The sequence below is a fragment of the Diplotaxodon limnothrissa genome, linkage group LG5 (genome assembly GCF_057381915.1).
Source record: "Diplotaxodon limnothrissa isolate DT_005_m linkage group LG5, D_limnothrissa_male_GT1.1, whole genome shotgun sequence".
Taxonomy (NCBI): Eukaryota; Metazoa; Chordata; class Actinopteri; order Cichliformes; family Cichlidae; genus Diplotaxodon; species Diplotaxodon limnothrissa.
Genome location: NC_140600.1, coordinates 4999830 through 5027266, shown reverse-complemented (window position 1 = coordinate 5027266; position 27437 = coordinate 4999830). Strand labels below are relative to the sequence as shown.

Here is a 27437-nt window from a genome sequence, read left to right as displayed (position 1 = left end):
CCTTTTTAAGCCAGCCGTAAGTTTGAGTTCAAATATGAACCTGTTAAATTTGGTGACTGTATTTCGCACAGCTGTCATATCTCTGTATAAGTACTGGAGTAGTTCCCACAGGGACCATGATCTGCAATGATCACTCACACACAAGATGAAAACTACCAGCTCTGTTATTATGGCCACTACCAAAATACAACCGATGACTACCTTTATATTGGCTACATTTCATTCCTCTAGTAGGTGCAGTAGATAAAACTGGGAAAGAACATTAAAACCTTAAACCCAGTTTAGGTAGCTTAGATGTGTCCTTTGAACTATCAAAATAAGTGGTCATGTTTAAAATGACTGCTTTTGCTTCTATCAGGAGGGGAAGTCTTCTTCAATAGATTAAACGGGTCTTGAACATTAATGGAGATCTTCATTTTCTGTTAATTGATATAGGAGTTAATTTTCAGATATTTTGAATGAAACCACGAGAAACATCACACTCTCGGGAGCCTCGATCCGCTGGGTTGGCAATCTAGCTTTGTTTGTAGGAAAGTTCCTGGGCAGAGCTGGTTACAGCAGAGAGCTGCAAATGTCTTTCTTCGCTGTAAGAAATGTTTACATTTTGTGCCCTTTATTAATGTCAGCACTTATTTGATTAGTGATGCGTGTGTGCTTTTGGCTGTAGAGAGAGAGAGAGCAGAGACACAAGGGAGCGAGGAGAGGAAGTGAATATCCAAAACCACAGTCATGAGGTTGTCAGTGTGTGCAGCGGTGTTGGAGCACTGATTTGTCCATCAGCGTACACTTGGGGTGTAAGGGTTTCTTTGTGTTCTGGCGAGTTTTCTTCGTGCAGCATGTCAGAAGCTGCACGAGTGTCTTTCTGTATTTCTTCTGGATCTCTGCTGATGTTCAGAAAGCTTCCTCATCAGCTCGGTGAAAGTTACTGCTGTCACGCATCGTTTTGAAGCGTTTTTGTTTTAGTTTAATTGTGTTATTTTTGCTCGAACATCCTGGTCTGGATGCGCAGCAGAGCGGATACGAGAAGCCCGAGAAGCGCTGAAATGATGCGCATCCGTGGCCGAAGCGTTTCGCTCTGTGAGCTCGGCCGTCCGCTCTCTACACACTGAGAAAAGCGGAGAAGAGGGGAGCCTTTTCCCGTTAGCCGAATCACGTTTCACCGCTGACTGAGTGACTGATCAGAGCTAAGGAAAACGGAAGGAGTGGGGCGTGTGGATGTGAGACTAAAACAAAAAAGAAAGGAAAAAAGCAGGATCTGGATGCAGAAGGGAACAGCCACTGTATGCGGGCACAATTGTTCCCGAGATTTTCAATAGAATAGACATTTATTTTCATCCTTTGTACTTGCGGATTAAGAAGTTAGTTCGAGAAAAGAAGAAATAGCAGGTTGGCGCGCTGTTGTGTACGGTGGGTGAGGAGGGTTTGGGGGGTGGGAAAGAAAAATGCTGCCTTCGCAAGAAGCCTCCAAAATCTACCATGACAACTATATGCGCAACTCCAGGGCCATCGGGGTCCTGTGGGCCATATTCACCATCTGCTTGGCCATCATTAACGTGGTGGTGTTCTTCCAGCCTTATTGGATTGGCGACAGCGTCAACACACCTCAAGCCGGCTACTTCGGTTTGTTCCACTACTGCGTGGGTAACGGGAACTCCAACCGGGAATTCTCGTGCCAGGGCAGCTTCTACGAATTCGGCTCCATCCCGTCAGGAGCCTTTAAGGCGGCCTCATTCTTCGTGCTGATGTCCATGGTGCTCATCATCACCTGCATCGGCTGCTTCGCCCTCTTCTTCTTCTGCAACACTGCCACGGTCTACAAGATCTGCGCCTGGATGCAGCTGCTATGCGGTATGGATGGAAGACACTTTGGTGTGTTTTGAGGTAGAGGGGGAATTTGAGTCTTCCCAGGCTTTTTGGCGTGGGGTAGGGGCAGCTTGAGGAGAACGGGGTCCTCCTGTGTTACCCACCCTTTGTGTCGTTGTCAAAAAGTGTCACCAGGTCCTCAACAGAATGAGTGCAGCAGAATGAACGCTTGGAGGAGGTCACATAGAATAGAGATCATCCCTTCAGAGTTAAAATAATTTCTTCATCTTAGCCTTTGGCTATTATTGGGTCTTTCCTCAAGAACCCTATCATCCTGTTTTACATAAGGCTCGTTAAAATAATGTGTCAGTGTAATTATATGGAATTATGATAATGAAATGCCTTCAGCAGCATTGAATCAAAGATCACAGCTTCTATGTTGGTTATATCTACAAGATTAGCCAACATTATGTGTGATCTACAAATCATGCATTTCAATAATATATCTTCACTACATTCATTCATTCATTCATATATATATATACAAAACCAGAACAAACATACAGCTGACTTGAGAGGGTTACACGGAGTCTTTCCCATCAGTGCTGAGTGCAGTGCAAAGTGTTTTTTCTTCTTCACATTAAGCTGATGAAGCTTTTCAGTTTTGTCAGTGGCTGATCATTTTTTTTCTGTGACCTCCAGGATTGGAAAATGAAACAGAGAGCCAAAAACTACAGTTCTTCTAATTGGCACTTGAAGCTGCCTCCAAAAGCGATTGAGTGCGTATTGACTCCTATTTTTTAAAATGCTTTAAAAAGCATTTTTACAGCCTGGTTTTAAAAGCACAGTTTAGGACTCGATGGATAATATTCACTTTCCTAATTTCCTAATAATTTTCAACTATTTAAATACTGGAGTTAAGGTCATGGCTGCTCTGATTGATATATGCTTTATTAATTAATTAATTAATTAATGGTGTGTGGTTCAGATCATCCTAGAAGTTTGTGCTTCAGGTTTTGTGAATAAAATTCTAGAAGTATCAGCTGTTTAAAGATCCTAGCTTTATATGATAAAGTTAGAACCCCACTCCTTCATCCAAATATGTTCAATTCTGGTCCCAAACAAAAAAACATGATAGTGGCCAATACTCGAGCGCTGAGGCTCCAAATGGAAAGTATGACATTTATATACAGCCTATGATCTGGCTTGGAGTGGTGCTTTGTTGAGTCACAGCATTGCTGTATGTGAAACACTTGATACCAAGTCTGGCCTAAATTTGATCTGCAGTTTGTTATGGGCCACATTTGGCTTTGGCCATTGACGTTGGCTGATTGACTTCCTCTCATGCCCACCAGATGCTGGGTGTGTTGTGGCATTTTAGCCAAATGTGGCCCAGACAACAATAATCTCTCTTGAGCCTTGCTCATGACTATTTAGCCATACTTGGCCCATTCAACATTCACTAAACTATAACCAAGTGTCAACTTCCAAAAGGAGCCAGATTAGACCCAGAGGTGTTTGCTATCTCGGTTACAACTCTTTGTGTGAGCTTTAAAAGGCTCTCCCATCACAGATTGTTGAACAGATTGTGTCACTTCAGGTGGCGTCTACAAGTGTGTCCCACATGCTCAGTAACATCAAGAATCCCCTAGAAGATTCCTAATCATAAAAAAAACACTAACTAGACGTGATGCACCTGAAACTGCTCTCAAATGGGTTTAAAAATTCAGTGAGTGTTGATAGCGGTGATAGTTGTGTTGAAGGTTTGGCTTTTGTTGATACTCTTGTTGCATGATTGCATCATTATTTCAGAACTCCTCACCTTAGTTTTTAAAAGTCTGAATTTCTATGCATGTGTGTGTTTTTTTATGAAAACATGGAGTCTAGTGTGGTGTGTGTGTTTGGGGAAGAGTATGTTTGTGAATTGGTCTGGAAGCACTGACATTAACTGGGAGGAGATATTGCTGGCTCAGTTATTCATCCTATTTGGGAGCTGGAGCCAGGGCTACATATTGCAATGGACTTGGGACCTTTTGTAAGCATAGACTGTTTTCCAGCACTACCTGGATCCACAAAAAAGCAGGATAAAACTATGGAAACAGTTTCTTCTTGGAAACGAAATATTCACACAGCTTCAAAGACATTTCTGTTGATGCCGTTTAAACAGTGTGACTTTGAAGAGCTTGCTTAGCCATAAGAAATGATATATCCTGCTCATGATAACTTATTAACTGCAACAAATACTAAAGGTCCACCGTGGTAAAGGACATACTCATCTTTGTCAATAGTCACTGTATTTGTGTTGATGCAGCAGTCAGCCCTGTTGCCTTGTAGCCCCCACCCACAGTTCACCACCTCATTTCCTCATCTTTTTTTTCCATTGCTGATTGGTTCCTAAGTTTCTTTGCTCCTTGTGCCAAGTTGGCACACATTACATAAGGACTGCACACTCTCACTCATGGAGCGGCAGATAAGGTGAGTTTGGTTTATTCTTCTTTTTAATTTATTACGACTTTTCTTTAAGTTAATGACTTAGTCTGACCTCATTTTCTCTTTTGACTTACATGGACTTCGGCACATTGCTTTTCTTCATTAATTCCTTAAAGTTAACCACAAAGAAAACGGGGACAACATCACACCAGGGAACCCAAATCATCACCAGTACCCCAATCTGACTAAATGTGTCATTACTACAAGAGCTGGATGTTACACTGGGATATTTAGTAAAATAACAACAGAATGCAGTGATTTGCAAATAATCAAGTCATAAACCCCAATTTTTTCCTGACACAGAAGTTCTTCTATTTAATAAGTTAATTATTTTATCATTTTAAGAAAAACATTACCTTGTTTTGAATTTAATGGTAGCAAAAGGTCTCAAAAAACTTGGGACGGGACAACAAAAGTGTGTAAAACGGGTACAGCTGGAGGAAGATATTGCAGATAATTGTTTTATTTAAAAAGCATTTTAGAGAGGCAGTGTTTCTCACAAGTACACGAGCAAAGGTTCTGCAAAAAAAGAGAAATGCATAAACAAATTGTGGTACAATTTGAGAATAATGTTCAGTATGAAATTGTAAACAACAGGCATGATTCTGACAATTGTATGTGAACACAGCTCACCATTTCATCCACAAATGCAGGTTAAAGCTCTATCATGCAAGAAGAAGCCATACGTGAACAAAACATCCAGGAATGCTACCATCGCCTCCGGCCCACAGTGTTTAAAATAAACGGAGGAAAAGTAGGAAAACGACTCTGTAGTCAGACAAATTTGAATTTTATATAATTTGTATATAGAGGTTTTCGAGCCACACAAGGCCTTCATATTTCAGCAAGACAATGCTGAACTGGCCTGCCTGAAATTCAAACCTTTCACTAAGTGAAAACAAGTTTGTGGCTGATGAAGTAAAAAATAAAACACTTTTTTTGAGACCTGTTGCTTCCATCAAATAAAAAAAAAAAATCTATTGCATTTTATCTTTTTTGACATATATTCTCCATGTTTTAGTATGACCAAAATATAAATTCATTGCATTTTATTTATTTGCATTTTACAAAGCATTCAAACTCATCGTTGTTTGTTCCATCTCCTCTAACCTTTATTAGTGGAAGAAGTTTCTTTCCTCTTGCTTTCAGAAAATGAAGGGCATATTCCTGTGTCTGTGATATCCTGATGGGACTGGAGTTGAGCCGAAGACTCTGGGGCAGCGTGCAGATAATGGTTTAATTAGCTCTGCGGTGCAGCTCTGCAATAGGGCTTTAGTTGGCTGTGGACAGTGCAGAGCTGTGGCAGCCCAGAGAGGCTGGTCCTGCTCAAAATGCTTCACAGCACAAAAAGACCACACCAACAAAGAGGAGATGGGGAGACCTGTCATAAGTTGTCGGGTGTAGCAAGTGCGAGGACCCAAAGGCAAAGAGCCAGATTGAAAGCAAATCATTTGTTTTAGGGTGATGAAAAAACTATCAATGTAAAGGTCCAATAAGGGAAACACCGGGATAACAAGAAACAGCTGAAACTAATTTTACTCCACACAGTGACAAGACTCTAATGCATTTAAACTTAAAGACACAAGGGTGGAGGCCTTAACTGGAATACAAATGTACATAACGAAGAACTTAAAGCCACAAGATACAAAGGAATATGAAATATACACAACAAACAAGGTAGGAACCAAATTGAACATCCAGTAAAAAGAATATAAACTTCAAAACTCTGACTCTAGGACATTGGACCATGACAATCTTTCCATCAGTAGGTAAAACAGGAGTTGCTTTGGTCCTGTATGTATTCAGAGAGTTTTACTACAATCTACAAATGGTAAAAGAGCGTTCTAGATCACAAAAGAAGTTCCTGTATATTCAGAAAAATGCCGTTTCCTGGAAGCATTACCATCGGACTGCTTCCTTGAGGGCTAATTGACTGTTATTTATGTACATCATAAATATATTTTGGCCCTGAGCCATTAAGTTATTCATAAACTAACAGCAGCACTCAAAAACTGCTCTAGGACTGACTGGAAGCCAGTGAAAATGTGTAAGTGCACTAATGGGGCGATCGTGGCTCAAGAGTTGGCAGTTCGCCTTGTAATCGGAAGGTTGCCCCGGTCGAGCCCCGGCTCCGACAGTCTCGGTCGTTGTGTCCTTGAGCGAGACACTTCACCCGTTGCCTACTGGTGGTGGTCAGAGGGCAGCCAGTGTCCGGCAGCCTCGCCTCTCAGTGCGCCCCAGGGTGGCTGTGGCTACAATGTAGCTGCCATCACCAGTGTGTGAATGGGTGGATGATTGTGTGTAGTGTAAAGAGCTTTGGGGTCCTTAGGACCAAGTAAAGCGCTATACAAATACAGACCATTTAATGCACTCAGCTCTCTTGGTGCTGAGTGCATTAGTGTTGGTGAAAATGCTGAGTACCTTTTTTAGAAGACACATGATAAATTCCTGTATTATCACAATAAAAAATGAGTTATCACTGCATTTTAACATTAAGTGCTAATGGTCACAACTTGAATGCTGGCATCTTGATCAGTATCTGTGTGGTGATTGTGGGGTGTAGCTATAGTTGGCCTACGAAGGACAAGATATTAAACACTGGTCTGTGGAACTCGTTTGCTATTGGAGCAATGGAGCGGTCAGTCATCAGTTAGTCAATCAAACGGGTCAAAGACGGAAGCGTGAGCTAAAATTACTGCAGCAGTTTCAGTTATGATACCACAGTTACTGACAATGATGATGTTTCCTGCTTTAGTCTTCTTTACAAATATTTGACTGACGCATTATATTATTCCTTTTTTCACAGTTTAACACTGTTAAAGTCCTGTCTGCTGCCCATAGTGCTCCCACTAATGACAAATTATTAATTGTGGCAATTTTGGTTATATTTTTACTCCCACACACCAGCAAACTAAAGCAGTTATGTAACCCAAATAATAAATATCCATCATGTTACATTATGGTTACAGATAAATACAATGTGATTACAGTAATACGTCATTTTCTCTGACCATGTCTTATGCAGATGGTACAATCTGAAAAAGATGAATACATACATGAGGACAGCAAGACAGTGATGAAGTGTGGCTTGAGATGAGCCCCCTATTGATGATACATAGGCCGACAGATGCGGTCATGAAGGACTCTTTGGACTATTAAAAAAGAAAGAAATTGCATTTGTGCTACAAATGTAGGGATGAGGGGGTATGGTTTGTGGCTTGGTGTTAGGAGGGAGCGGTTGGGCAAGAAGGTTGTGGTGTCCGTTGGGGAGAGTGCACACTTGGCATGGATTTGCTAATTAGTCTCTCCCCATGTATTTAGTAGGTGCGAGGCTGGAAGGAGTTTTTTGTTTGTTTGTTTGTTTTTTATTATACTGGCCATGGGAGCAGGAAACTCTGAACTGCATGTATTTGTCCAGTAAAAACATTTTGTAAGCAATAATCACACCCTCTCTGTGGTTACTGAGGTGAACCGCAGAAACATCCCTGAGTTTTCCCTTCCTGTTTGAAATCAGCTGCGTTAGTACTGATATTAAAAAAGCCTGGACTGGATGTTGACAAAGTTGCAAACTATAGACCTATCTCACATCTATCTTTTTTGTCTAAGGTCCTTGAAAAAGTTATTTTTAAGCAGCTCACCGACCATCTGTCAACAAACAATCTGTTTGAGCCATTTCAGCCTGCTTTGAGACCCAACAACACCACAGGAACAGCTTTAACCAACGTTGTAAATGATCTGTTGGTAAATGCAGACAATGATCGCACCTTAGTTTTATTACTGCTGCGATTGACACTGTGGATCACTGTATTTTATTGGCTAGGCTAGAACATTTTAACAGAGTGACAGGAAATGTTTTATCATGGCTGAGATCACACCTGTCTGGGAGATCTCAGACTGTTAGTTTTAAAAATGATCTCTCTGAGACCTGTGCTGTGAGGCATGGGGTCCCTCAGGGCTCTGTACTTGGCCCATTGCTGTTTTCTCTCTATCTGCTGCCTCTTCTACGTTCTTTGAATGTAACCTTTCACTCTTACAATGACCTGCAGCTATATGTTCCTTTAACCATAGAAAACTGTGCTGACGTGTCTAAATTAGAAGCTTGTCTATCTGCAGTTAGAGGCTGGCTATCTGATAATTTTACTGCTTCTTAATGCTGATAAGACATTGGACCAAAAAAATTTCAGTACTTGTCCCAAAATTTCTCCATGAAAATTGATGACTATGTCATAAATTGCAGGGATGTGTGGTTTGATGCAGTGCTCTCCTTGAAGTCATGAAGGACTGCCTTTTATCTCCTCAGGAACATAGCTAAAATCAGACGAGCTGCAGAGGTTCTTGTCCATGCATTTGTCTCTTCACGCATTGATTATTGTAACGCTCTTCTTTCTGAGTTAACCACAGAAAAGTTTTAGAGGTTTACAGATAGTGCAAAATCCAGCTGCTCGCATTTTAACCAAAACTAAGAAATTTGAGCACATTACCCCAGTACTGAACTCTCTTCATTGGCTACCTTGTCAGATTCAAGCAGATTTTAAGGTCCTGCTGCTCACCTACAAGGCTTTAAATGATTTGGCACCTTCGTATCTCTCTGTCCTGAGATCGGAGAGCACAGGATGGAACACAGAGGTTTTGCACCTCTGTGTTCCATCCCGTGCTCTCCGATCTCAGGACTCTGGCCTTCTAAAACGTCCTAAAGCCAGAAAGAAAGACTACTGCGCAGCATGCTTTTTCTTTTCATGCCCCATCTTTGGAGGGTTTTAAACCTAAGTTAAAGACCTACTTGTTCACCCTGTCCTATGTGTCTTAATTCTATGCCTAAAGTTTTAACTAGTTGTTATTGCTATTCCTTTTTGTTTCATCAGTTTTTATTGTTTTTATTCATTCATCTTTTCTATCTTCAAATAGCCATTCAGCACTTTGTTTGAAAGTGCTTTATAAATAGTTATTATTATTAGTAGTAGTAGTAGTATTTTTTTTAACATGTAAAACTACTTTCTTTCTGTTTCTCATCCCAATCCACCAACTAGCAAGCACGTGATAAGACTAAAATATCATGTTACCATGCCTGCAGCTTTCTGTAGTTGTTTGCTTCTAATTAGTCTACTTTGACAAAATGCAAAGAACAGATTACTAAATAATCTCTCTTTCTAGATAGTTGTTATTGATTTGGGCGCTACCTTCTTAGCAGAACTTGGCCTAGTTAGTAATGATTTGTTTCTAGGTTTGATTGTGCCCATAATTAAAAAGAAAACCTTTATCAACCCCAGCGAGGATGTGGAGGATGTGGACGAGTAGTGGCTCTACTCCAAGCTGCAAACGCTCCAACTCATCATACTAACTCAAAGTGAGAAGCCTTTGGAGAAGCTTTCTCCTCGTTGGAGATAAGCTAGAGGAGGGGGAGAGGGAGACCTATGCTTCTGTTCAGCTGCAACCCAGCTCCAAATAAGCGGAAGAAAATAGATGAATGGACTAGAGACCGTGAAGTATTGTTGCGTGTGTTTGATCTGTGTTTGCACAAGACAGATTTCCTCCTGGGGCAATAAAGTAGGTCTTTATCTTTAAAATTTCTTGATAAATTCAAATATTTTGCACGATTATCTTGTGATAACAGCAAAGACATTCTAGTCAAACAAAATGATACAGCCTCAATGTCCATAAATAGCTTGTATGGTTACTGAAGCCAACTAAGTTGCAAGTGCAAAAGAACCAAAAACATATGATGCAAAATCTTGTTTGAAATTGCATGAGAAATTTTACTTTACTGAGTCCTCACTGTTTGTTTTCTGAAGCAACCTGAGAGACTGACTGCTGATCCTAATCTGGTCTTTGCTCCAGGAAACAACGATATGCGAGTGAGCTGCTCTACTCTGCCTGCACACACAGTACACTGAACTCACCAAATATTACGTAAAGATGGATACAAATGCAAGAGGCTATTTTAAGACACTTGCTATTCTGACACTGTTCAAACAAACAAATGATAGTAATATATGGTGTATTTAAATGAATGGGATGCCAACTTATTACATCAGGTAGCAAGGTACTTTTTTTTACATACAAAAACACAGCATTTCATTGGGTTGAGCAGAAAGTTTCTTCAGGCTAAAGCGCCACAAAGTTCAAATTTAATTGTGGCTCTGTCTTTGTAAACATTTAAACTCCAGTATCCAAGGCACCAGAGGTTCAAAGCTACAACAAAAGCTGTAAGATACTAGATTTACAGAGTGGACTGAGTTGATGTCCACTTATCATAGGAGAGGTTACTGTTAGTACTACAGGGCGAGAAGACAGTCGATGAAAGGGTTGCTTCCCTGTACCTCCAGGTTAGAGAATGGGTGTGTCAAACTTTACTTACACACTGAATGAAAGTTCAGAGTACCCAGCCTTCTTGGCACCTGGTGTCCCATCACCATGTGCCCCATCTGGTGGATCTTGTTCTACTTGAGAAATTCAACAGCGCTGTGGCTATTGGACCGGCTGGAACAGCCTTGCTCAACCTGAACCCAAATACTGTTTTTCTGTTGTAGTGTCCATTAATGGATTTATGGAGTGGAGGGAGCTCATCTCAGGAATATTTATAAGTCATATTCCTGACTTATAAAACTGATTTTATTTTAGAATGTAGCACATATTAAATAACATCAGTGTGATTTTACTTTCTTTATTTAAAAAAAATACATAAGGAAGGCATTTCTCTTGTTCCACTGGTCCCAAAGAAGCCCAATTGCCCACTAGCATAAGATTTTCTTATTCATGTCTCATACGATCAGTTTAAATTATGCTAGAATAAATCACACAATGAGCAACGACTTTTCTAAAAAGCAGCTGGAAATGGGATAGTCCTCCCTGGCACACCACAGGAAGTGTTGGATTTCCATCTGTTTGCCCTGGCTGTTTGCCGTGTTTTGGCTGACAGTGCGTATACTGCCGCTGTGTATTCCTTGGATCCCATTCTTTCATCCTCACATCAAAAACAATGGCCATCATGTGCTCTGTTGCCACTTGCTGCCCTTTCACCACCTCCTTCTCCCCTCTTCCAAATCTTTCCATCCTCATCACCACCTTGTCTTTATGTCTCTGTCTTTTGTGTAGTTAGCCTCATTTTCCACCCAGCAGCATCCCTCCACCCTCTTTTTTTGTGTTTCTCTTCTCAACCATGGCCTCTCATCTACTCGTACTTTTAACCTGTACTGCATGTATGAAACTTACAATCATTCAGAAGAAAGGCAGGGGAAAGAAAAAGCTGAATAAATAAGTGGAAACATACAATGAACTTTAGTGATAAACTAAAGATTAACACATGTCTGTGCAGAGCAGGGGCAGTTCATTATAACTTTGTATGAAAAGAATTGTTATTCATTGTTGGGCTCAGATGGCTGGAGCTTTAATCTGGACTAGACCCAGATTCAATACTGCCACAGTCTACTGTGCGTGACGTAGCTGAGTGGTAGAAAATCGTCATCATTTTGCTGCACACATTTCTCCTTCTTTAGGAAATACAGCTTGATCCCAGAATTGATGATGATTCAGATTCTGTGGCCTTTTGAGTCACCACAGCTCAAACCAACATAACATGAACGCATCCTAATAAAACACAACTGAAGTGAATAGCTTTTGGAAGACCAGTACATCCAATGAGCATTTTACGCGCACACAGTAGGTTGTTGGGGGTTTTTTTTATGCTTGTTTTTATTTCTTTAAATTGCATGCTAAGCATTCCTTTCTGAGACTAACATTTGTTACTGATGACCCTCTAACCAGTAAATCTTGAATCATTGTAAGTTGACAGCAGCTACATTGTGATTGTCCCGTATATAATGCCGGCACAAACAGGTGTTATTTCTCATTTATTTGTTACAGCAGCAGGATGCACTTGAAGCTCAACTCTCCCAACAAAAATGACTGATACAGGGAAAGCAGGATGAATAGCAGGTGGATATTAAGGTGGCTACGGGGCAGCAATGGCACTGACAGGAGAAATGACATTCTTCAGCTTAAATCAATCCCTGAACTGGGAGGGCGTGGTTGGTATAGGATATGAGAAGAACAAATCATTGCTCTGTGTAAGATCTATTGCATGCCTGAAATAGCTGACTGGCTTCACTATATAGTGTGGGAAATGATTGCTCATGTATAAAATAATGAATAGGCTCTAATTTTTGTGGGGGTTCAATTTTAATGGAAGGTTATTTCAATAAGATTAAAGCAAGAAAAGCTCTTCTAATGGCCATTGCACAAAGGAGGTCTTAGACTTATCATGTAAATTATCAGGTAATAGTGATAAAAAAGTTTTAAGCAAAATTTCCATGTAATTAGCTGTAAAACTAGAAGATCTAAATCAAAAACCAACCACATACTTTTTGTATGTCTCATATAAAAAGGTTTTTATATGAGACATACAAACATTTCTTAGTTTTGGTTAAAATGCGAGCAGCTGGATTTTGCTTGCTTGTGACCTGTAGTATTGAATTCATACATATTTTTACATTTCAATGAAATGTTAAAAAAAAAAAAGATTAATTTTATGAGCTTTCAGCACATTAGACTTCAAGAAAGGCTCAGATTTATTATGCCTTGTCTAAACCCTCACACGGTACCTTTAATGCAGCCTGTAATCAAAATAACTGTATTTCCCAAACCTTACTGAGTCCTAGGGGCTCGTCGTACCTGGGGAAGTCCATGCACCAAGTAGAGATTTAAAAAGAAAAAGACAGAGCAAAGCTTTCAGTGAGGCCACAGCTGTGTTATTAGCGTCCTGTTCCACAGCAGAGAGCGGCTAAATTAAACCCCACACTGAGAAGAGTGACAGGAATATGAGGACATCAAAGTATCATGCTACAAAAATGGGATCATGTTTGTGCTAGTCTGGAAACCACACACACACACACACACACACACACACACACACACACACACACACACACACAACTGTCTCTCACACCAGTGAGCTAACTCACAGGAAACCTACATTGATTTTTTTTTTCTCTAATATGCATGAGTGCACATTCAGAGACACTCACACAGGGGACCTCCCCAGCTTTCCTGACATGGATTAAAATGAGTCTGGATGAATCATTAAAAGTGAATGTTGTTCACTTCTGTCATACAGGCAGGAGAAAAACTCGTAACAGCACATTAAACCTGCTGTCGTTGCTTCTGAAGTAAACTGCATAAATTAGATGACGTATTTTAAATGTGCCGGTAAACACTGAGGTACAAAGATCATACTTGTGCAGTGTCTGTCATAGAAACTCTCACTTAGAAGAGTCCCTTTGACACTGACTCTAGGGGTGATATATCTAGGATCATTTGATAGATCCACTTCTTTCAAACATTTATATTGCACATTTGTTTTTATTTCATCAGATAGTAATTAAACTGCTAAACAATCTTCGACCTTCCTTTTATCCAAAATTCTTACAAGAGTAGTCGACTATTTGACTCCCTGATATAATTCTCAAATGTGTACCTTAAGCAGATAAGGCATAAGCTGAAGAGGAACTAGCATCTCCCACTAATTTAGAAGATTATCGTTTAGCCTGGAAAGCCAGTTTGTCTACTCCTCTATCAACAAAACAAGGACTGAACAGTCACTTATATTTGGTCATTAGAGGACTTTAAGGAGAGCTATTCCAGTGGAATGTAACTTTCTGAAACCCACACTGAAAGTTTTGCTACTTCAAAACCTTCCGTAATTGTGTCCCAACAAGCTTTTCTAATATTCTGGCAATAAAAGGAAGTTTTGAAATGGTCCTATAGCCCATGGGTAGTGACAAGTCCAGGTTTGGGCTTTGTTTTTCCAACAGGAGTTGGACAACACCGCGTTTGAAGTAGCCTGGAACACAGCCTGATGGCAAAGAGCAATTTGGAGGGACCGCAGAGGAATCGATAGAGTCAAAGAGTTTAACAAATTAGATTGTGGGTAAAATATCAGCTGAGCTTATTGAGGGTTTCATTTGGGTTAGTATTTCAGAAACAACATCCCCAGAAACCAATTCAAAATTGTGGGATGTCTGGCATCATAACTAAAATGACTATTAGACCATGATTTTTTTTTTTTATGCCGTTAATTAATAAAGACCATTAATCGATTTTCTTAGAAATAATAAATTAGTGGGGAAACCACTCACCGAAGCTGCTTTTGTTCAGGTGTTGGCAGCAAATTTTTCTCTTTGTTTCTGGTGGAGATGCAGAGCAATGGTTCTACTTCATGCCCTGGCATAGTCCAGATTTACAAAAACTCTCCATGCCTAGAGCTTCACACATTCACACAAACCATTTACATGTTGTTGTTTTGTTAGTAAATTTAACATAAACATCTATCCAGATATTTACACAAATGAATTTAAAAATGCAAATCCTTCTATAATAGTTAACTGTATTATTTCACAGTCTATAACGAGACATGGAGTGTTTGGATAGTGTTGTTATCGTTGAAGTAAACTGAATGCAGCTCAGTGTCCATTATAACAGCTGAACCCTCAACATTCCTGCATGTTCCTACGTTTTGAGTTCATACAAGTTTTTCTGGGGGGGTTTCTGCCTTGTGCTGCTCTCAATAGTAGCAATAGTCCAGTAAATGAGGCGTTCAGGGACCCATCTGTTAGGGCCAGCCTGACGTCAGCTGGGCCCATACACACCAAGGGATCACTTGGGCCTTATGGGGGCATGCACATATAAACACGCACACAAAGTTTCCACAGATGCATCCTTTTGTAGTTCAAAATAGGGAAAAAAGTGATCCAAATGGTCACAAGAACAGGGCCATCAGATGTAATGTGGAGATTTACAGTTGAGTACACATGGAGGAATTTATATACGGTCTGTGACCTCTGTACAAAAAGATGTCCTATGGTTAATGTGACAGTGATGTAACTAATGCACAGCTGTCTTGTGTGTGTTGTATGTCAATTAATTTTAATTTTCAGTGGCTACAAAATTGCATTTTTGTAGTTGCATTTTGTGTGCTAGCAACCAAAGGAAAAAGCTTCATGACAGCCAGACTCTCCAGGAAGAATTTGCAGATTGCCCGATCAGTGCTTTCATTTTGCTTCATTCTAAGTGATGAACCTAATAAAAGTTGCTAAAATAAAATTTATTTACCATAGAAACAAACAATAAGACAACGGCCAACAAGAACTTAATTATGTAGAAACAATAAAACAAAAAAAGTTCCATTGGCCTTAGCCGAATAATTAAAGAGAAAGAAAGAGAGCAGTCACTTTCATTTATTTACACGGCGTTGCTTCGTGGTTACCATCACCACCATCACCATCATCATCACCACCATCACCATCACCACCACCATCACCACCATCACCATCATCACCATCACCACCACCACCATCACCACCACCACCACCACCATCATCACCATCACCATCATCACCATCACCACCATCACCATCATCACCATCACCACCACCATCATCACCATCACCACCACCACCATCATCACCATCATCATCATCACCACCATCACCACCATTACCACCATCATCACCATCATCATCACCACCATCACCATCATCACCATGACCATCATCATCACCATCACCACCATGACCATCATCATCACCATCATCATCACCATCACCACCATCACCACCATGACCATCATCATCACCATCATCATCACCATCACCACCATCACCACCATGACCATCATCATCACCATCATCATCACCATCACCACCATCATCATCACCATCACCACCATCATCATCACCATCACCATCATCACCACCACCATCACCATCATCATCATCACCATCATCACCACCACCACCACCATCATCACCATCACCATCATCATCATCACCACCATCACCACCATTACCACCATCATCACCATCATCATCACCACCATCACCATCATCACCATGACCATCATCATCACCATCACCACCATCACCACCATTACCACCATCATCACCATCATCATCACCATCACCACCATCATCATCACCATCACCACCATCATCATCACCACCATCACCACCACCATCACCATCATCACCATCATCATCACCACCACCATTACCACCATCATCACCATCATCATCACCATCACCACCATCATCATCACCATCACCACCATCACCACCATTACCACCATCATCACCATCATCATCACCATCACCACCACCATCACCACCATCATCACCATCACCATCATCACCACCACCATCACCATCATCACCATCATCATCACCACCATCATCATCATCACCACCATCACCACCATTACCACCATCATCACCATCATCATCACCACCATCACCATCATCACCATGACCATCATCATCACCATCACCACCATGACCATCATCATCACCATCATCATCACCATCACCACCATCATCATCACCATCACCACCATCATCATCACCATCACCATCATCACCACCACCATCACCATCATCATCACCACCATCACCATCATCATCATCACCATCATCACCACCACCACCACCATCACCATCATCACCATCACCACCACCATCATCACCATCACCACCACCACCATCATCACCATCACCACCACCACCATCATCACCATCATCATCATCACCACCATCACCACCATTACCACCATCATCATCATCATCATCATCATCATCATCATCACCACCATTACCACCATCATCACCATCATCATCACCACCATCACCATCATCACCATGACCATCATCATCACCATCACCACCATGACCATCATCATCACCATCACCACCATCATCATCACCACCATCACCATCATCATCATCACCACCATCAGCATCATCATCATCACCATCATCACCACCACCACCACCATCATCACCATCATCATCACCACCATCATCATCATCACCATCATCACCATCATCATCACCACCACCATCATCATCATCATCATCATCACCATCATCATCACCACCACCATCATCATCATCATCATCATCACCATCATCATCACCACCATTACCACCATCATCACCATCATCATCACCACCATCATCATCATCACCCTAGTCCTTTTGCCCGTTAGCCGCCGCTCACCACCCGATGACTCTCATCCGTCCTGACAGGCCCACTTATTGGCCTTCAGTGGCCAAAAGGTGAACCCTGATTGGTCAATCTCCTTGCAGTTTTTCCAGGCAATGATCTCTCACAGGTGTGTCACATGATCTGTGTGCCAAACTGTTAAGCGATCATGGGCGGGGGAGTATGAGGGGGGGACGTGCTCCCCAGAAACAGGTCAACAAATGTCACAATAAAAGCATGCAACAAAACTGTAAGAATAAAACAACATTATCAAAAATGATAAAACACAGCAACACATGCAAAATAATTAAACACACCAAGTTAAAACATGCCAATTACAACATGCAACATTACACCTTGTGAAACATGTTTCCTGTTTTATTTTGATAGTCCCTAGTCCTGTGTTCAGTACGTTCATTCGGCTTCCTCCCTGTCTCATTATGTCTGTATATCCCATCCCCTCGTTATCCTCTGTGTGTTTAGTCCTGTCTTCCTCTGCCTCTTGTTGTTTTCCCACATTGCTGTGTGTGTCGTCTGTGCTCTGCGGTTTCTTAGTTTTCTGTTCCAGTTCCAGTCCCAGTCCCAGTTCCTAGTTTCCAGTTCTAGGTTAGGTTTCCTTGTGTTTGGGTCTTACAGCAAAGAAAGGCTTTTTGTTATTCCTTCATGTTATGAAGCATGCGTTTGGGTCCTACAGCCTTGACATTTTCTGTCATGAGCTGTTTTTAAATGTAACACATCTGTTACTTTGACCCATCACTCTGCATGATATCATACGTGGTCCCTAACAAAATCCCGTATCACACAAGACAAATACAGTTCCACTCAGGTTGTTGTGACTACTGTTTATCTATCACATCTTTGTACTAATTATTAATTGAGTAATCCCTTTGCTCACTGCTGGCCTACATTCCCTCTTTTTTTCTTAGCCATCTGTCTCGTGCTTGGCTGTATGATCTTCCCGGATGGCTGGGACGCAGAGGTGATCCAGGACATGTGTGGTGAGGACACTGGAAAGTATACCTTGGGCAACTGCTCTGTTCGTTGGGCCTACATTCTGGCTATCATCGGCGTGCTGGATGCCCTCATCCTCTCCTTTCTGGCCTTCGTGCTGGGCAATCGGCAGAGGGACTTCCTGCAGGAGGAGCTGAAGGCTGAAAACAAAGGTGAGGATTGGAGAAAACAAACCAAGGCAGAAAAATTCATTGGAAATAAAGAGCATCATTATGTTATGTAGAAAATTCATGACAAAAGGTTAGTACACCATGTTTAAAATGTAAGGTTTCACATATCAGGACATAATAAAAACTAATTCAGTTCCATTCAATTCCATTTTATTTATATTTGTTGATATATATTTAGCACCATATCACAACAATAGCAGATAAATGCAGCCTCATATGAACAATAACAGATATTATTATCATCATTTATTTAAAAACCAAGCCAAAATCCAGACGCTGGCTGTGACAAACTGCACTGGGGCTATTAGAGTTGTTTTTCAGGTTAAAGATAAGATTTTCTGGAGAAAACCTTATTGCCAAAAGTTTTCACTTACCAATCCAAATGAAGAATGGGTCATTCTCAGGAGCTCAGTGCGCAGAGGTCACCAACTTTTTGCAGAGTCCATAGCGACACATCTCCAAACTTCATGTGCCCTTCAGATTAGTGAGCAGCGCTTAGAGAGCTTCATGGAATAACTTTCCGTGGCTGAGCAGCTGCATCCAAGCTTTACATTACCAAGCACGATGCAAAGTGTCAGATGCTGTGGTGTAAAGCACACTTGACTCTACAGCAGTGGAGTTGTGCCCTCTGAAGTGTCTGGCAATCCAAATGAAAATCTGGATTTGGTGGTAGCCAGGAGAACAGTACTTGTCTGACTGCACTGTGCCAAGTTTGGTGAAATTTAGAGATTATGTTGTGGGGTTGTTTTTCAGGAGTTGGGCTTGGCCCCTTAGTTTCAGTCAAAGGAACTCTTAATGCTTCAGCATACCAAGACATTTTGGACAATTTCATGCTCCAAATAATCATTTCCAACTTTGGGAACATTTCCAGGATTGACAACATGACTACACACCAGTGCACAGAGCAATGTCCATAAAGACATGGATGAATGAGCTTGGTGTCGAGGAATTTGACCAGCCTGAGTACTGACCTCCACCTAATGGGATTAATTAGAGCAGAGACCTGTGAGCCAGGCCTTCTTGTAAAACATCAGCCTCTGATCTTCCAAATGTGATTTTGGAAGAACAGTAAAAAAAAATCCCATAAACACTCTAGAAACCTTTTAGAAAGCTTTCCCAGAAGACTTCCATCCATCCAACCATCTTCTTCCGCTTATCCAGGGCCAGGTCGCGGAGGCAGCAGCCCAAGCAGAAAAGCCCAGACCTCCCTCTCCCCAGCCACCTCCTCCAGCTTGTCTGGGGGAACACCAAGGTGTTTTCAGGCCAGCTGAGAGATATAATCTTTCCAGCAAGTCCTGGGTCTGCCCCGGGGCCTCCTCCCAGTGGGACATGCCCAGAACACCTCACCCAGGAGGCATCCTTGTCAGATGCCCGAACCACCTCAACTGGCTCCTTTCGATGTGGAGCAGCAGCGGCTCTACTCTGAGCCCCTCCTGGATGGCTGAACTTCTCACCTTATCTCTAAGGGAGAGGCCATCCCAGAAGAGCTGAAGATGTTATATCTGCAAATGGTGGGCCAAGGAATGGGATGTCACTCAAGTTCATATGCATGTGAAGGCAAGCAAGCCAATTCTTTTGGAAACATAGTGTACATTAGAGGCAGTAAACGCATTAGAGGCTTATCTTGGGAAATCTTCAACAGAGTGCTAGTGACCAGCTATCAGCACTAAAGCAATACCTGAATGAGCAATTGCTTCCTGTATAATATTTCACTCTCTGTAATCGTGTGATTCTCATTTAAGCCTTGAAAATAAACTGTGCACAAGAACTGGGATAAGCTTCTGTCTGAAAGTTGGTTCTGCTTTTGCTTTTCATCAGCAGAGTACATTCAGACAACCACTTACACTGACCCACACCTGTGGAAATTTAGAGTCTCCACTGAACCTAACTTGCATCTCTTTGGAGGCCTTCATGGTAGAAACCATACAGGCACAAGGAGAACATAACCTCACAATATAAAGCACCTTGTGGTAACTTCCATTGTGTTTTGGTGCTAAATCAATGTGTGCAAATACATTTTGAGTTGAACTGAATTGAGTATTACAGTAGGAGTGTTGACAAGTCCTTCAGCAAACAGATTATCAGACTGGAGTACATTAACTGCATTGGCACTCACAGACAGTGATGGCACTTCTGATATAGTGACTTAACTATGTGACCAGAACTCCCTTTATGTATGTATGAAGTATTTGGCTGTTGCAAGATTTTTAGAAACATAGTAATTGATCCCTTCTTATGAACCGCAAACAGTCAAGTATTATTTGAAAAGTGAATTCTGTATAAGCTCTGGCAGGCAGCGAGCTTTAAAAATCAGTCAGTGCACAAACTGAAACATTACGTCACATTTGGATATCTCATAACATAATTATTTAATACTAAATAAAGTTAGAATACTGTTAAAAGCTGTCAGGTCACAGCCACTACCAGGCATGTTTTCATTCAACAACCTTCAATCAGTCAAAGTGTGACCTTTGTCCTTGTTTCTTTTCCACAGACTTCATTGTGTCAAGGGTAAGTGCACATGTACGAGTACATCATGTCTTCAGTCTGTGGTTTCATGGTTGATTTACTGTATTTATCACATCATGAATATAACAGACACTAAACTCTTCAGATTTAGTCTGAATAATATCCTGTTATTATTTAGAATAGAAATACATGCTGCTCGGTATCCCATTTCAGTATTTTTTTTATTGTATTGCCAGTAAAGCAATACAATAAGATTTTCAATTAGCTGAAAAGTGTAAGCAGTTGCTGATGAGCCACTACTTTTGCTACTTTTGTTACCCTTTTTGAAAACTGACGGTATCCATTTAAAATTATATCTGCAACATGATTCAGAGAGTCTCAATACTTACTATCCTGTGCATATCCATGCATTTTTCTTAATCGCTAATTTAGTCACGATCAATTTGTCAAGTAATAGTGTCTGTTTTAAATTGCCAGTTATGTCAATTTAAAATGGCACAGTAAACAATTTATTTTCAGTCTGAGCTTCAGCTGACCTGCTGTCAGGTCAGATATTTAGCATTTGTCCTCACGAGAGCGATGGTGTTCCTTCACTTTAGAGACTCTTGTATACTCGTGTATCGACTTGAGTGAATGCAGGCTAAAATAAAAAGCACAGAGCTAGAAATGCGAAAGAATTTAGTGGGTGGTCACATGTAGAGCAAAACATCCCCGGGCACGTTTTCCCAAAGGAGCGGGACCCACTGCAAGTGGATGTGTCAAGACGTCAAGTCGGGAAAGGCCTTTCACTGAAGACTGTGCGTGATGCAGGATGTCAAGCTTCTGTGTATATTCGTCAATGTGTGTGGTCTACTTAAAAATCTCTGCACACATAAATGGGTGACAGGTGTGTCACAGGAAAGGTTCTGTGATTACAATCACTGGAGGTAGTACTGTGAATATCAACGGTGCTTCTTTGAAGTCTTTTTTTTTTAATTTAAGCTATGAAATATGCTCTAATTTCCGGTATTAGTAAAAGATATACTGAAATGTCCTTTATGAAATAAAAGCAAATGATGCACAATTTAACGAGGTGCATCCACCATCTGACCACTCAGAGATGCAGTTCATTATGAAAATTACTGTTGCATTTTCCATCTTATGCCTCGGTTTTGCTCATTGGCGTCGGCCTATGAAACACTTATATCCTTGAGTTTTTCTTCACTTCTTTCTTTGAGATCATGACTCTTTTTTTTTTTAATAAAAGAAGTAGGATTTAAGTTCAAGGATTCAGCTGTATCCAATGGTGTTCATGCGATGTCAGGTTGATTTAATTTAAGCACCAATGTCATTGATGGGATAGCAATCTATCACTACTAGCGCTAAACAAACCAGCAGACCATCATGAATGTGAAATGTTCAAAATGCGTGCACAGTGAGATCCTTTAGTTACCATAGTGTTACATTAAAACTGCTTCCTTCCTTCCTTTAGCTCCATCTTGGTCCACCTCTGCGAATGGATGGTGTAAGACCCTGCAGTTTTGTCGAGTTAATCTCCAGCATGTTCTCCTTGCATGTGCTTTGATCAGTTATGGCTGAGAACTTGATGGCTTTCCTGTCTTGTGAGAAACTTTGCACTTAACTTTTACTTATCCTTATTTTCTAATTCTGTTTAATTAGCTTCCTTGTCAAAGAAAATGCTCAATACAATTTACAAAGTGAAAGTAATTTTTAGAGCAAATTGAATGTTAAAGGAAAGTGTTCAAAGTTTTTGGAAATATGGTCATCTTCCTGCGTCCACCTGCATCTGGACGTCAAACAGGATCTTACCGCAGTCTTTCTCAGCCATCATAGGGGGCAATATATATATAGTCTATGTTTCTCATTGGTCAGCACTGGCCCACGCCAGCTATGTTTCTCATTGGTCAAGGCTGGGACCGTCCTTAGTTTTTTGGCTTACTGCTTCAAGGAGGGCTGTGGGTTGCACTTTACATACCTTAAGTATTCAGTGTATAACTGAATAATTAAAACCAAAGGCACTGATCCATTCTCTTATGCTCTGCCAGTTCAGGGTTGTGCTGGTTTGCAGCTACTGTAGGGAGAAGGGCGGGTACACCCGGGTCAGGTCGCCAATTTGTCACAGGGCCATGTTGTTGTTAATAATTATTTTTTTTAATTATTATTATTATGATCATCATGATGATCAATTATTCATTATGATTTTATCATAAAATTAGGACAATTTTCATATCCCTCATAAATTGCTTTTTGACAAAAGGGTTTATTCCCTCTCTCTGGTGGATTTGACTCTATATGAAGAAACAGAGGTGACTACTCTGGGAATGTGTTACCTTCCCACAGGGGAACACAGCCAGTTTTTCAGGGCCTCTGGTATAGCCATCATATCCAGGTAGTAGATGACGGATACTAATTACAAGGACACTAGTTCAAAATTTAGAATTTTAAAAGCTAATAAAAAGCAAAGTTATTGGCCGATAATAATCGATGGTTTTGAGATTGAATTTCAGAAAACGTAGTCCTTTTGCTCTTTACATGTTCTATGCTTAATGATGAAAAAATCTTGTGCCTTGTCTACAGATTCCTCATGTTATGTATCTGTTCTTTACAGAACAAGTAAGATACCCTGTAGTCTGGAAAAAATAACATTAAAACATGTGAGAGTTGATTTTCAATGTCAGATGATTTGATCTTGTTTAAAAAATGGCAAACATGAGACGCATGAATGCTTGGATGAGTGGAAGACCATGAGAGGGAAAGAAAGCCTTTCTCAGTTCTGTTTAACAGAAAGAACTTAAGATATCCCAAAATTAGGAAAAGTCCATTGTTAAAGAAGTTAAAAATTATGTTAAATGTAACACATAGCTTAAATAAGTAGAAATATATGTACCTTAATATGACCACATAAGTATCTTATCAAATGTCCAACAACCATTGACCACAACGTGACCCTGGAGAGACAGCTTCTCCAAAGACAAGAGAAGTCAGCAAAAAACTGCAATAACTTCAAGATAATGTTCATCAATTTCAAATTGTGAAAACATTTAATATCTCACCATATATAGTGCATAATGTCAAGAGATTCAGCCAGTCTGGAGAAATCTCTGCAGCACTGCATTAAAACAGAATCAGGCAGGAATAGGTTTCCTCACTAGTCCAGCAGCTGGTCTCCTTGGTTACCTCCATGGATATTTACAGACTGTTAAGAGCGGATTCCAGCTGATTGCATTTTTTTTTTAAGTTTATTTGCACAAAATCATTTAAAAAATAATGCAAAGGTGACTGAGAGGAAGCTTGAATTCACGGTTAATAGGATCAACAATGGGAGTTCTGCAAAGGGACAAGAGTGAATCCAGAGTGAAACGAGAGGGCTCAATAGGTACTGAACTATGTCCAAGAGTGAGTGGACTACAGTCTTACGTGGCAGTGAGCATAAACATGAGGGGTATCTTAGGAGGCAGGTCGATTCCAAGAGGGAAGTGACCAGTGGCAGAGGGCTTGCAGGCAAGTGAGTATTCCAGGTGACAATTCCAGCGATTATCACTACAGGAGTGAAGACAGTACAGTCTACAATACTCTGCCCAGAGGTGGAGCCACCATTCCAACTGAAGCTTAGATTCACTGAGAAAAACAAAGAAAACAAAAGAGAACCCAGCCGTGACAGTATTGCTGCCATCTTATTCAAAATGAGCTATTTTTCATGAAATATTAGGTCTCAGTTTAATCACTTGATATGTTTTCTATGCTCTACTGTGAATCATTTGTGGGTTTGTGAGAAGTGATTTAAATCTTACACATCTCAGATTTCTTGGAGTGAGGGTTTTATTTACTAGTTAGGCTGCATTATTCATAATGGTCAACAGGGGCGCTTTTGTGTGTAAATACATTATGTTGTGCTGTCCTTTCTTTTGGAGCACTGACGTTATTGCAATGTAAATCTGAACCTATGCTTTAAAAGACTGGTGGTCCTCAGTTAAAATGGCAAAGCAGCTGTATGTTGGTGTTTGCAGTGTAATGTTCTTTTAGCTCTCCTCCATATCACTCCAAGTTCTTTGACAGCTTTAACCATATTAGACTTACCGTTGTGATGAGGCCCACCACGTCAAATATCTGATGCAGTAGGAATTTAATTCAATTCAGTTCAATTTTATTTATTATAGCACCAAATCACAGCAACAGTCGCCTCAAGGTGCTTTATATTGTAAGGTAGGCCCTACAATAATACATACACTGAAAAACCCAACAATCATATGAGCCCCTATGAGCAGCACTTTGGCGACAGTGGGAAGGAAAAACTCCCTTTTAACAGGAAGAAACCTCCAGCAGAACCAGGCTCAGAGAATTTAGTGTTTACAAACATACATAAATGTCAAGAAACATAATGTGCAAGAAAAATCCCCTCACACTGTAACTGGGTCCAGTACGTATGTATTTCTTGGAGGCGCGGCACCTAACAGATAATACAATATTCAATAACCTCCACATCTCACCCAACATCCAACCAACTTTGGGTAAAAAATCATTTTCATTTGACGGTTTTGTTTGAAGAATGAGTCATCTGGTAAGTGCTGGAGCTATTAATATCCTTCTCCACAGGCAGCCTTCATCAGCAACATTCAAACTCAACCCCCATCCCTCCCCATCCAGCCTGTTTGTGACAAACAGGAGGTTCATCCAGGGGCAGCTGTGACTGGCTAAATAATGGATGCCTCAAATCAGACTGCTGCTTGCTTAACTGAGTTTAATTAAACTTGATCTGACCTTGGTATTCACAGGCCAGTAAGTTGCTCCCATTTGTATTTGTGACATTTACAATAGTTTTCGGTTCTTTTAATCCATCAAAAGAAACATTTTTTTCATTGAGTTATCAATAAACATTAATAAAACATTAAAGACCTAAGATCTCATGGCATAACTATGAAGGTTTATGCATTTCAAATAGACATAGCAGCTCTAAAGGATAAAATTACATTGAAAGTGTATCAGAATGAGGCTGCAAAATCTGTAAGAAAAACGTTAAAGACTGTCACATTACAATGTTTCTGTTTGTTTTTGGCCTTTTATTCACCACCTGCTGATTCATATGTCAAAGTCCTTGTGACAGTTCCCCTACTTTGACTTGCAGTCATGTGACATAAACAAAGGAAGCTCCAACAGTCATTTGAATTTTAACATCACTCATTTAAAGGTTACAACACCAAACAGAATAGGAGAGGAAAGAAGAGTGAGTCATGGCTGAATGTGTGTGGAGTCAGCAGGAAAATAATGAACGTGCAAAACTGATCTACAGGAGAATAGAATTGAAAATACTAGAAAATGTCTGAATGCCAAATACCAGGCAGTAGTCACAGCCTCTAACATCCGTCTGGTTTCATATGGATCCATTTGGGTCTTGTATACAAAATAATTATTTTTCCACTTTTAAAGGGAAAATATTCAACTGCCAACAGATTTCGACACTAACAGCTATTTTTGATATGATATTATCAATTTAAATAACTTTATTAAACTACACGGTTTGGTTCACAGAAAGATCGCAGGCTGGTTTGAACTACAAGGCGTGACACTTCTCTGTGGTACATCCCACTCCAAAACATTCATGCTGAAGACTGTCTGAAGTCCGGGACAAATAAACAAACAAAAAAGAACAAAAGAATACAAATCTTGGACTCTCTTGATAATTTAATCCATCATAACAGCTCGATAGTGGTTATGGTCTTCATGAATGTCGCTGTCGATTAATAATAATGCCTGCTGTGTGGTTGTGCTGAGTGAAATTTGTGTATTTTATTAGTCTGAGCAGTTATATGTGTTTTACACCGGAAGCTTTAGAATACAGTCATCATCTAAATGTGCCAACTATATACCAAAAATAACCCCACTAACTTTGAGGCTTCAAAACGCAGAGTCCAGAAGTCTGGATCCAGGAATATTTGGATTCTTTAGCATTGTGAGACAGGACAGGTTGGGCATTTCACATCATATCTTCTCAGATACATATCCGATTTTATTCAGAAAATATAGGAGGCATTGTCTTGGTGTTCTTCACAAAATAACAAACACATGAAATTCACTGAAGGTGAGGAAGGAATTTTCTGTTTCAACAGATGTGTGCAGTCTGTGAATTGTGCATGATTTTACGGAGACATTTCCACTCTAAACTGTTGCATATGAGATAGAAATGTGTGCAAATGATGCCTAATTTTGTGCTTGACATATAACCCCAGTGTTCAAGCACAGTCTATCCCTGCCAGTACAAAATAGTATATAGCATGCAGGACAAGAATGAGTCCTGGCACACACCTGCTTTGCCACCCTCTCCTGTCTCTCATGGCATGTTTCAGTTTCCATTTCTCAGCTCAGATGCTGCTGTCCTGACACTGCCTCTGTTCTTTCTCTCTCTTTCTTAACCAGATTGAAATACAAGAAACTAAGGATCCAAGATTTTGTGTTCAGCGGTTCCATTGA

General features: G+C 40.5%; 1 protein-coding gene across 2 annotated transcripts; it reads left to right on the top strand.

Annotated features, from left to right (window-relative positions):
• The first annotated feature begins 1442 nt into the window (after window positions 1-1442).
• lhfpl4a (LHFPL tetraspan subfamily member 4a) lies at window positions 1443-27437 on the top strand. 2 transcript variants are annotated; one of them, XM_085353693.1, is made up of 5 exons: window positions 1443-1848; window positions 18249-18485; window positions 20998-21014; window positions 22444-22476; window positions 27384-27437. In XM_085353693.1, exons 1-5 carry the CDS (start codon window positions 1443-1445, stop codon window positions 27435-27437), a joined length of 747 nt encoding a protein of 248 aa, XP_085209819.1. The 2 variants fall into 2 exon arrangements, with proteins under 2 accessions (XP_085209819.1, XP_085209821.1); XM_085353695.1 differs by lacking the exon at window positions 22444-22476.